Below are 12561 nucleotides of genomic sequence, written 5' to 3'. Positions count from 1 at the left end.
GGATTTGTATGCAAATACGAGGATAGGGTCTTAAACATTGTTATATGTAAAGTCTTTTAATTCTGAATTAAATAAGCAATTAAACATGACAGAGAATGAAACAAAGCTGTGTTCCTCTCCAGAAGTTCATTATTTTCTAATAACAGCATGTCCAAGAGTGTTTTATTTCCTTAGAGTGCAGCAAATTGTCAAACGTTACCTATTTTAATTTATTCGGGAATGGCACATCATACTTTAAATACTTTAAGTGTTGTGGAATGTCCATGAGGCAATTTATTTCCTGTTATTACTTAGATGACAAAAGTAAAGAAGCCAAAAAAGAAACACAAAGTTTTCTTTTTTTTAACAGCAGAAAACTTAATGCCTGTTACAAACTTCTGTTACTAGAGTCTCCTTCAAAAATAATAAAATAATAAGTTTTTGATATGTTTATTAATAGATTTTGATTAGGTGGACAGTGCTATAGCTTGCCATGACTAGAGAACCAAGGGTTGATCGTTTGCTCTGCTGTCTGGCCAGGAAGGATGCCATTACTGTGTCTTCTCTCTATAATAACAATACTTGCCAGTCAGTTAATTGCCCTTGCCTGCTATGTGAGCCGATGTGTGCAGTTAGAAAATATGCGGTGGCTGGCTTTACACGTCTCAGAGGAAGTACATTTTATTCCTCACTCTCACACACTAGCAGTAGGGTAAAAGCTCTGCCAGCTTGCAGTATGAATAAATGCGTTAAACATTGGGGGAAAATGTTAACAGTAACGTTTCTATACTTATGTTAAGGGTTAAATAAAATAACAATAATGAAATTTATGTCATGGACTGGAAAGTTAGCCTTTTTCCATGAAATTAGCAATTTGCTCTAAAACTCAGAATTAAACCAAATTGTCCCTACACTGGAACTGGATTTTGGATAAGGCGAAGAATCACAGTCTCTAGTGTCCAATGTGATACGCAGCATAATTCCTGAAATGGGGTGCACATTTTGTTCTCCATTAAGTTCTCCTTTATTCTGCCATTAAATTTAAATTCAAACTCTTAAAACTCTTTGGTTGCAATAATATTAATCAAGGAAGTCACAGAATACTTAGTTAATGTGCTGTAGTCAGTCATGGAGCTAGGCTAGGCCAGGCTACATTGTAAGATTAATTTCAGTTAATATTCTGTTCTTTGTTTTTTCAAAAAAAACAAAACAAAAAAAACAGACATTACTGTGTATTTTTCATGTCCTACTCATGTTACATAAATTTCACATTTATAGTAACTAACTCACATATCAACAGTTAAAACCTCCAGTCTGCTTATTGATATACTGTAAATGCAGGCTGCCTTGTAGTCTGTCCTCATTCTCTATAACAATACATCAGCTCTGTGCCACTATTGCCCTCATTATATCCGTGGTTATTCCATAAAACCATTTCATTTTGTGTTAAAACACTTTTTCTGGTCATGTTCCTCCAAGGCATTTCCTATAACCCCTGACAAGACCACTGAAGGATCCATCATCACATCTTTTCTCCTGCTTTTGTATATCCCTGCAAATGTCATACGAAATGAGACTCCATCAGTGGTCTGAATTGCATTGGACACTTTCGCTTTGCACCTCATGGGGGTCAGCCTGTCATAATTTTCTTGCCCCAAGGTGGTGGTGACATTTGTTGTGGGTTCAGAGGTTCACCAGGAGACCAAGAATGACTTCACTCAGATCGGAAAACCTTTCCTGATGGGAACCGTTGCTCTCGGTAAGAAAGACCAGGGAAAAATATCTTGTTTTTCAATTTTTTTTTTTTTTTTTTTAGTCTGCAAATAGTGGAGGAACCAAGAGATTCCTGTATGTGTTAATTGGGATGAGAGCTGTTGGCATGCAGTGGTGCTTGTGCAACATTATTACTGTAACAGTGTGGGTCTTCTTTCTCTTTTCTTTTTTCACTCAAATTCTAATCCCATTAGTTGCTTCCTTCACTCAGAGTGGCGAGGTCCTGAGGCAGATTTGCAGCACTTGCCACAGGAGACTTCTGTCAACAGAGCAAACATAATTCTGCTCTCCAGAGTCTCACTTGCTACCCTTTTCTAATTTACAGCTTGTGCCATTGTGAGACCTTCAGAGGGATAGCTGCTAGTTTGTGCGACTTATTTATAAGGGGCTGAGTATGTAATTTTGTTAACCCTTTAACATGATTCCTTTTTCATAAACAGGGATCAGGCTTCTGTAAAATCTTCTAAACTATTTTCAGAAGAAAGTTGTTAATGCATGACCAAAACATAATCAGAATTTAGCAATTATTAATATTATTATTATTATTATTATTATTATTATTATTATTAAATAAGCGTTTATTATACCCTGCAATAGATTGGCACCCTGTCCAGCCTGTACTCAGCCTCGTGCCCCAAGTCTCCTGGAATAGGCTCCAGGCACCCCTGAATACAGGATTTTAATATTTAGTTTATCAATATTTAATATTTGGATATCAAATCATGCTGTGTGAAGAATGTTTCCTAAATATAGGAATATATTGTTGTATAATAATGACTTATTTTATATGCAAAGAGGTTTTAGGTCAGAAAACTATGAGTGCTGTTCAAGTCAAACCAGAAAATTATTATTATTTTATTTATATAATTTTGACATTTTGATAATTATAATTATAAATTGACATTAAACTGATTGTCAATTACAGAAGACTTCTGAAACAGTACAGTCATGAGACTCTTAGCCTTGGAAAACACATTTGAATGGTACAAACATGTTAAAGAAGGCTGTAGATCTATAAATTTCATTCCTGCAAACATTCAGTAAGTGAAATGCTTTCTTCCTGGAAATCGACACACAATTATTCACGAACACCACTTGCACATTACAGAATGGCGAGGTCCTGAGGCAGATTTCCAGCACTTGCCACAGGGAATTAAAGACCCCTCATGATTGGGTTAAGCTTGGAATATCACACTTTAATTACCTATTTGTAAAAATCTCACAAAAAGAGTTAAATCAAAGGCCAACGTAATGTGTTGGTGATCGTTAGGTGGTCAATGGTTGGGTTTTAAAGGAAAATGATAATCAGTGATTATCTATGGAGAAAATTGTGGTTAGTCATTAGATAAAATGGTGATCAGTGATTGGTTATTCAGAAGCAAAGATAATCAATGATTTGTCTTTGGGGAAACCAGTAAATAAAAACAGTGGTGATTCAATCAGTGATTGGTTGATGAGAACAATATTGATTTGTGAATGCTCATTAGGAAGCAGCCATTAGTTAATGTTGGGACTAACACAAGCAAGCACAAGCTTTAAAAGCTAAAGAGCTGGGAAGTTGCTAATGTCTACTCAAAAAAGTAACAGCATCTGTTTTGGGGCTCTTGTTTTAACATATTTACTACCGGTGACCAAAAAGTTACTAAACCTAGTTGGCTACACTGATACTAATCATAAACTTTTTTAAAGGTAAATAGAAAACAGCTTAAAGAAGTATAATAGCCTCTTGAGGCTAACAGCTTTGTGTGCTTTTCTAAAAATCCCATGGCAGGCTCTTGGGAGCAGCTGCAATTACAAGCGCTCTTACCTTTCTCGGTTGTGAGAGTCCTTGTAAGCTGCTGTAATGTACCCACTATAATCCCTTGGCACGGTTTCATATTTACTCGTGATATTCTTGTGTTTATGTAAAGTTCCACCACAAAGTTACTTTTATAATATTTAAAATATCAGGCATTAAAAATAGCTTCTCCTTTCCAGTTTAATAGTTTAATAATGTCTGAAGTACACTTTAGGGGAATATAAAAAAAAAAAAGTACACTAGGAGTACTGGATACTATTTATAGATGATGGACAGAAATCAGTAATGTTTTTTTTATATACTTTCTTTATCTACACAGGGGGAATTGTCAACATCATGCCATTCCTGTTTTCTGAGATTTACCACAACAAAACACAGGTAACTTGTGGAATGGTATTAAATCTGTCACGCGTTTTAGTGAGTTCATGAGATAAAATCCATATAATTTTTTTTACAGGTCTTATGGTTCAGAAGATCTGTACTAGGGGGACTTGCTACCTGCACAATCCTAAATATATTATGGTAAGCATAGTTTTTTTTTTTTTTTTTAATTAATGAATTAACACCTCGAAACCACAGGACCTGTTGGCAGATCCAGATGCCTATTCACTAATCACTTTTTAATATCACATTCACAATAGTTATTGGATAGTTATCAAATCATTTATAGTGTCCTTTAAGATGAGTGATAAAATTATATTTCTATGATGTAAAAAGTATGACACTTTATAGGAATGTAATACAAACATGAATATGTAATTAGGAATAAACATGTGTTGTGTTCTAAAAAAAAACATACAAATACATTTACAGTACCAGTTACCCTCTAATTCAATGTTTTTTGTTTTGTGATTTATTTTATACATTCTATGGCATATTTTTAGCTATTGATTAATACATATAGAATTATGTAATTAAGTTACAACAACAGTCAGTTGTTATTTTAAGACATAAAGGTCAGCTGTTCTGCAATTCCACCATGATGAAACCTCATGCTCTCATCCCATCAAGACCACCCCAGGAAAGCAAGACCAAAACTTACCACTGCTGCAGAGGAGAAGTTCATTTAGAGTTACCAGCCTCAAAAATCACTTACCAACCAACAGCACCTCAGGTTAGAGCCGTTATAAAGGCTTTACAGAGCATGAATAGCAAACACATCTCAATATCAACTGCTTAAAGGAGATATTCTGGATTCCTCCAGTGTTGTTTAAGAGTGTAATGGGAAATAACAAGGAAAGACCAATGAATGTTTGTCCAAACTGAATGTGTGTCCAAACTTCTGACTGCTACTGTATATGCGGGAGGGCTATACTTTTTGTTTGTTTGTTTCATCATAAAGATTCACGTTGTATGTGTTTACATTTAGAGGTATCCAGCAGTGCAGCATTACTTTAATGTGAAAGGGCAATCACTTATGAAGGTCAGGGCCATAATCATGGGTCACTGTATAATGCAGTTCCAGCAGGGGTGTCAAACATACTGACCACAGAAGAGTTCCAGCTGGATAAATGTTGTAATCTGGTTTACCAAATACGTTTTGGATTTATGCTTTAAATTAAGGTTGTCTTGTGTGATGTAGTTTAATTGAAAATGTGAAATTGTATTAGCCTCTGTTAATTAATTTAATTAGCAAGCTAAAATTTCGACCCTGTGACCATGTCCCTTTCCAAATGAACTAAAATAGAGGTTTCAGGTGAATGGCAGTAAACTTTTTTTTTATTATTCACACACACACAGACACACACACACACACATATGCACAAACAAGTCAGTTCTGAACATAGTACATAATATGATAATATATTTTTTTGTAATGAATTGCAGTTTTTTTTTTTTAGATGTTCATAATGCACTTCACATTTTAGATAAATACAAATAAGTGGCATATTTCAGAAGATGAGAATTGATCAATAAAATGAATATAATATTCTGTTGCCTAAACATACATTGGTCTCTCGGAGTTTACTGAGCGGGTTTGTCCTTTTTTAGCAATTACTTGGTCAGGATCATAGTTAACAATTTAAAATTTTGAACTGATCTCACAGTCAGAATAACCTTGTTCACTTACATTTATTTTTATTTTTTTTCCCACTCATTTGCCCTGACCATATTATATAATTAAATAAATTAGAAGGTTGATTTATTTCTTTTCATTTTGATGATTATGGCTTACAGCTAATGAATCCCCAAAATTCAGCATCTCAGAAAATTGTAATTTTAACTTAAGACCAAAAAAAAATAAAGATTTTTACCACAGAAAGGTTAGACTACTGTAAAGTATGAACATGTCCAGCACTTAACACTTGCAATAATAAAATGCAGTCATGCATCTGTATACGTTTTGTAATAAGCTGCACTGGCTCAGTGATTCACTTCTTAGGTATCAACATATTTTTTGTTACTGAAACTTGAGGCATTTATTCGTACTCAATATTATTGAACCAATTCGTTCAGTGCCATAAAATTATCAAAGCCCAAATTGATTCCCAGCTCTAAGACCATGCCCACCTTGGGTCTGAATGTGAATGCAGATGCACATATTTGAAGCAGATACAGATAATGGCATTGTGTTACACTACTTAAATGTATTGATGTTTGACATTTTGATGTGATCAGCATCAGGATTCAGCTTGTCTCATCTTAGTCAGTCTGGCATGTTACATAAATCAGTCCAATCTGCCATTCTATCTAATCAGTTGTTAAGAAGCTATTGAGGTGGCAATCAACAGTGTTACTCTAGAGAGCCAAAGCAATTACACGGGAGCAAATGAAATAAAGGAAGCGTGGGTCCAGGTAATGAGAGAATGTCCAGGCCATAGTACTTCCAATGTTTTTTGGTCATCCTACAGCTCTTCAGATACATTAGTTTAAAGTTATGCATTGCCCCGTTTGCTGACTCATACCAATAAATGGCTTCTAGCTGGCTCTCTTACAGTATTTATCTCCTTTCTGCTTAGCTGTGGCTAAGAGCTAAATATTAGCACCTGTTTGCTTTGGGGTATTTCATCAGGACCAGCATGATATATTAGGTTCAGCATTAGGGCATCCAATTCAGCACTCACTAGCATGAGTTACATCTCTACACAGCATTATTTGTTTTACTGCCACATGTAATTCAGATGTATTTACTTTCACTTCAAGCAGCTTGGCTGTTTGATTTAACTTTACACCATGTCATCCATTGCTCCTTATTGAACTCTACTTGCAATTAGTTTCTGGCCCGCACTTCCAAAATTCCCATATTGTAACTCTACAACAATGAAGTTTTATATTCGCTGTCAGCCACCTTTGTTTCTTTCAACAGGCTGCAACATTCATCTCAGCTCATTTGCATCTCACAAATAGGTTGCATCTGGTCTTTTAGTGATGAAGGAAGTTAATTGGAATAGCAGGAGACGTGCTTTCAGAACGATCACCACACAACACAAATCAGTGCATTGAGCCACATAGTGTTTGCCTCCCAACAAATGCGCACACTGGCTCATAACGAATTAACAGGAAAATGCATGGGGAGCACTTCTTCTAACCTGCTTTGTTGTTTATTCCGTGTGAATGCAGTGGCAAGTTTTGTGTTTTTTCATATATTTACTTTTAAACAAAACGTTTTATTTAATTAGATTCTCCCAAACATTGCTAAATATATATATATATATATATATATATATATATATATATATATATATATATATATATATATATATTTGTAGCATTGTTGTAAAGATGTACATGTATAAAGAAATACACATACAAAGATTTACACTGATCAGTCATACATACAGATGGAGCCACGCCAAATAGCCGCGGAAGTGTGAATGGCGTACGAATGGCGTACGGCTGCCCTATGCACGCCGTAATCCCCCCTCCTTTTCTTTCGAGAAAGGCGTGTCAAGATTTCACAGTAAACACGCCCATTCAAGCCCTATTTATGCATTTACCTGGTTCCACCACTAGATGGCGCTTCGTTCTCAAGGACACGTTAACACAAGCCAGCAATTTAGCTGCGCTGAGTTGCAATCACGTGATTTTAACAACCCACCCCCACCCCCGCCGAACTGACGCTACCAAACTGCACTAGAGATGAAGATGGCGGCTTAATGGACTATTCGCGGTAAGTGGTGTTTTAATTTATAAAATTTGTTTGGGATTAGTTTACAGTTTATTTCCCAGTTTAGTTTTTTTACCGGCCGTTTTGAAAATCACTGGCAGCACGAGCAGCGTGCGATGTAACTTTAGATACCTTAATGATCTGTTTACCAAGTCTGGAGTTAACATTACAGCTTACTGTCAGTGTCACAAACTCAGAATGTCACTCCTCTTCAACTAAAAAGACACTAAAGCTTTAAAAATACTATTAATGTCCCTATTACAAAAGGCTGCACTACCGGATGAAGAGTGTTTGTGCTCTATAAAAATGCCTTTAGAGTCTGAGGCGTGTTGTCTGGATAAATTTAGCATTTATTTATTCTTTGGGTAAGAGTTAATCTGCCGGATATATCTGTGAATATAATGTGATGCAGTTCATGAAGGACACAAGCTGAGGATAGATGTACAGGAGCTCGCGAGCTAAACACTAATAACCGGGTTTATATTTTTCTCAATTTTGCCGTGACTTTGCGCGGTAGCGCGAGCGCTTAGTTACCGAGATGGATAAAAACTCTGAAGTGTTTATCAGTTAAGGGGGAGGGGGAGGTGTGTGTGGAGAGGGGAGGTATGTGTGTGGGGAGGTGTGGGGTGCTTCAGTACTCGGGAAGTTATAGTTTGGCTTCAGAGATAAACTAATGTATACGAGTGTTATATCGCCTAACTTATTTGTATGAAAAGCGCATTAAGTAAATTCTCGGTTAATTTAATGCAGACGATACTACAGACAGACCGGGGTTAACACTAACAAAGTTCAATGGTTAAAGTTAGCCCAGTTTATTTACATTCCAGAATTCCCCAAAACAGTATTTTACACACTCTGTGGTGTAGGTTTACTAATATCTTTTATATTTATTACAACTAGATATTCTGTAAAGTTTATTTATCTTTGTCTTCACTAAATTCTCCTGTTTTCTTTAATCAGAGCTCCGCCCTGGAGGATTGGGGGGTCAGACGGATGACGGTTGGCCTTTTGGAGCTATTGGAGGAGCCTGAACAAGCTGTTGAGGGAGCTGTAGAAGGGATGACGTCACAGCTTTAGAATGATGTTTGGTCAGGTCTACTGTATATTCTGAACATAGAATTGCAAAACGCTTGATACTTTAGGGGGGAAACAAAGAATTAAACATTTCTATCTTTCATATTTTTTAAAAATGATATTTTAATATAAAAGAACCAGATAGAGACTGATAAGCAGCTGGTGTTATCCAGGTATTTTAATGAGCTTTAAGCAAAAATTAAACATGTTTTCACCTGTTTAATACAAATTATTGTTTTACCTTTTACTAGTTTTGGAAGAATAAATTTTATTTTTAAAGTCATGTGTGCGTGTTTTAATTGTTGGGGGATTGTTTGTGTATTTAAAAATACATTTACTTAAACCAACAACTTCAATGTGCAAAAAATGGGACCCGACATTGTTTTAAATAGTCAAAGAGTTGGGCTAATAATAATAATAATAATAATAATTATTATTATTATTATTATATATAATACATAACTTGATCATATGTATCTGTGATAGTTTGTGTTTGTGATTATGTGACCCATAATCATTTTTTCTCAGTATAATTTTTTGGGGGGTTTTAAGAACTCCATCAAAAGAGCAAAGACAAACTTAGAAGGAGTGGAAGGTAAGAAACCTCAGTGGAGAATACTGACTGTGACATGGTGCTAATTGCTCTGTGCGTGTGTGTGTGTTTTTGGCGGGGGGAGGGGTACTTCAGACTTACTTGTCTCTGCCCAAATGTTTGTGTTAAAGCAACGGAGAAATGCCGGAGCGCGCGCGCACACACACACACACACACACACACACCTCTCATCCACAAACGCTTTAACTGTTGTCTTGTAAATCGTTGATTAAACCTATGAACACAGCTGTTCAGTATCAGTCCTAAACACAAGCGCAGGGTCTGTTTTTTATTAACCAATATGTTAATAATTTACACAATGATAACATGTTTATGTTTAATGTTTATTTTGCGGGAAAAGGTAATAAGCTATATTTAAAATAAAACAAACCAGGAAGTAAGTGTTTTATACATTAAAGTGGTTTGTATAACCAAGTGCCCGAACAGACATAGCAACAGTATACAAAGTGTGTGCGCTGTGGGGGATTGGAAGGTGAACGAAGATAATCATTTACAAGACAAAAGACGTTCAGAGGTGTGTAACCCCCCCGCCACGGATTGCCCCCCATTACGCAATCGCTATCTTAAAAAAAAAGCCGCCGCCCCTTTTCATTCAAACGTGTTAGCGAGTGTTTTTCTTTCCCTCCGCTTGTGAACACAGTTGCGTTCAGTAACACGATGGAACCAATAACCTAAACAGCAGCAACAACAACCATTATGATCACACTTTGTTGAATTTATATCTTTGCATTGCTACGTGTTTATTTACTTGCTTTTCGCATCGCACGTATAATGCACTCTAAAATCGACACTATCAAACTTGGAAATTATATAATATCCAATCAAACATCACGATATTAAAAGTAACGAATTTGTCACTACTTTTTCTCTTATGCAGCACGGCTAAAAAGATAATAAAAATTACACCAAAGTGCTGCAGGTTTGGTGTCTGTGAGCTTTTCCTAATCAGAGTTACACGGGGGGCATTTTGTGGCTGCTCCAGTTACACTCTACTTAGATATTACACAGAGGAGAGTTCACTTCTGTTCTCTTCATCCTTGCTTAATTTCGTCTCATGAAATAATAGTAAGTTTTGTAAAGTCTGAGTTCATCTCCCCAGCCAGTGTTGTGTATGGGCAGGGTAGCATCATGGCAGGATTGGTGTCATTTTTATTATCTTTTTAGCCGTGCTGCGTAAGAGAAGAGTAGTGACAAATTCATTACTTTCGTTACTAGACTATTTTGTCTGCAAGTGAAATACATCGATACGTTAATAATTTACACCACGATAACATTACTGCAGAAGGAATTGAAGAGACGTGACTTTGAGACGTTTACAGTATATTCGAACCGTAGACAGTGTTTATTTTGCAGAACATTACAAAACAGCCATGTCCAATAAAACAGTGCATCTTTAATAAGCCACATTTCGAGTCAGTAGTAAAATTAACGAAAGACTGAGAAGCCCCGTAAACTTGACCCTGACAATAATAGTCGATTGTTTTTATATTTATGGCCGTCTCTCGCGCACGCGCTCTCTCTCTCTCTCTCTCCCTCACACACACACACACACACACACACGTACACACACAAACAAATGAAACTATGGCAAAAATATATAAGCAGTAAAAATTACAGTGTTATCCTGTAGGTGATTCCTGTCCTGATAACAGGCGCTAACCCTCTGGAACTGTTTAGTTTGTTAGTATTGTGTTCAGGTGTGAATGTTTCTGGGGATTTAATCTGTCTCTGCTGCTGCATCTATTCACCGTAGTGATAAGTGATTAATGGCCGATCAGATCTTTGATGGTGGAACGTTATGCTGGTTAAATGACTAAAGACAGACTGATCCGTATGAACAGGTATTTGTTCCAGATATTATGCGTTAATTATTAATCGATTTGTTTTGCCAATTTTTGACTATCAGCGAAAAAAAACATCAGCGAAAACATCAAAAATATAACGAAAACAAACTCAAGCAGAAGTTAAATTTTAAGCTTTACTTTGCAGCAAAATATTATCTACCGTTTTCTATTAAACGAAAATAGATAAAATACACTGTAATGTAAAATACTGTACATAGCCCGCACGGTATACCTACGGTATAGATAAATTACAGATGTTACCGTGTCTTTAAGTATTATTAAGGATGTCGTGAAAAATATTGCAATAAGTAGTTTTATTAATTAATTAAATTAATCATTAATTAAAAATAGCATAAGCATCATGGGTTGTGTATTGAGTGATTTAAATCTGTTTTATGAATCGTTTTTTATCCCTATTTTTTACCACATCATCTATTTATGAAACTATGTTGACGTAAGTTATGTTATATATATCAAATATAGTAACCGTCTGCTTGGACACTGCAGTTAACTGAAGCAGTCAATGCTCCATCTGGCGGAATTATACAGCATTGCAACCATCTTTTTAGAAAGCGCATGGGGGCGTTTATGGGGCGGGGCATCGTTAACTACGTCATCGCGGGGATCACATTCCGTGCACGGATCGATCATGGTCCTGTCATGGACCTATCATGCTCCAAGCGGCTGTTTGACGTGGCTCCCACTGTACTGTAACATTATGACCACCTGCATAATATTGAGTAGGTCCCCTTTGCCACCAAAGCAGTAATGACCTGTCTGTTCTGACACCTTTCAAATGGAACCAGCATTGACCTTTATATCAATTTGAGCTACACTAATGCTTCTATTGGACCAGAATACATGAGCCAAGCCTGACTCCCCATGTGCATCAGTGAGCTTTGGCCACCCATGACCCTGTTGCCAGTTCACCGGTTTTCCTTCCTTGGATCACTTTTGTTAGGTCCTGACCACTGCAGCCTGGGAACATTCCACAAGAGCTACAGTTTTAGACTTGCTCTGACCCAGTTGTCTAGCCATTACAATTTGGCCCTTCTCACAGTAGCTCCATTTTCATGTTTTTAACACAGTCTCAATGGCCCTAATTTACTTGTTTTAGGAAATAAAGGTTCCCTGACTTAAAAACTAAATGTAATTGCACCAACTATAGCAATTGTCTAAATAATGTATTTTAAATATAAAATAAATAAATTGTGTTTTTAAATATTCTTTAAATAGCTCTTTATTAAAAAAAAAAAAAACATTGGTGCTATACTGTAGATAGTGTTACTACTGTTCTCATACCGAGATACCTAGACATATGTATGTATGTTTTCTAAAGAAAGAAAGGTATGTGCCTTTTTTGTGAGCAGTG

General features: G+C 36.2%; 1 protein-coding gene across 1 annotated transcript in view; it reads left to right on the top strand.

Annotated features, from left to right (window-relative positions):
- The window catches only part of si:ch211-51h4.2 (uncharacterized), a 134764-nt gene that overhangs the window by 72747 nt on the left and 49456 nt on the right, over positions 1-12561 (top strand). The window contains exons 9-11 of the mRNA XM_053513605.1: positions 1639-1738; positions 3870-3928; positions 4008-4072. Of these exons, the coding sequence (XP_053369580.1) occupies positions 1639-1738; positions 3870-3928; positions 4008-4072 (224 nt within the window). The remainder of the gene's footprint in view (positions 1-1638; positions 1739-3869; positions 3929-4007; positions 4073-12561) is intronic.

This window comes from Clarias gariepinus, chromosome 15 (genome assembly GCF_024256425.1).
Source record: "Clarias gariepinus isolate MV-2021 ecotype Netherlands chromosome 15, CGAR_prim_01v2, whole genome shotgun sequence".
NCBI classification, from domain to species: domain Eukaryota; kingdom Metazoa; phylum Chordata; class Actinopteri; order Siluriformes; family Clariidae; genus Clarias; species Clarias gariepinus.
The sequence above is the reverse complement of the archived record's forward strand: the minus strand, read 5'-3'. Positions and strand labels throughout refer to the sequence as shown.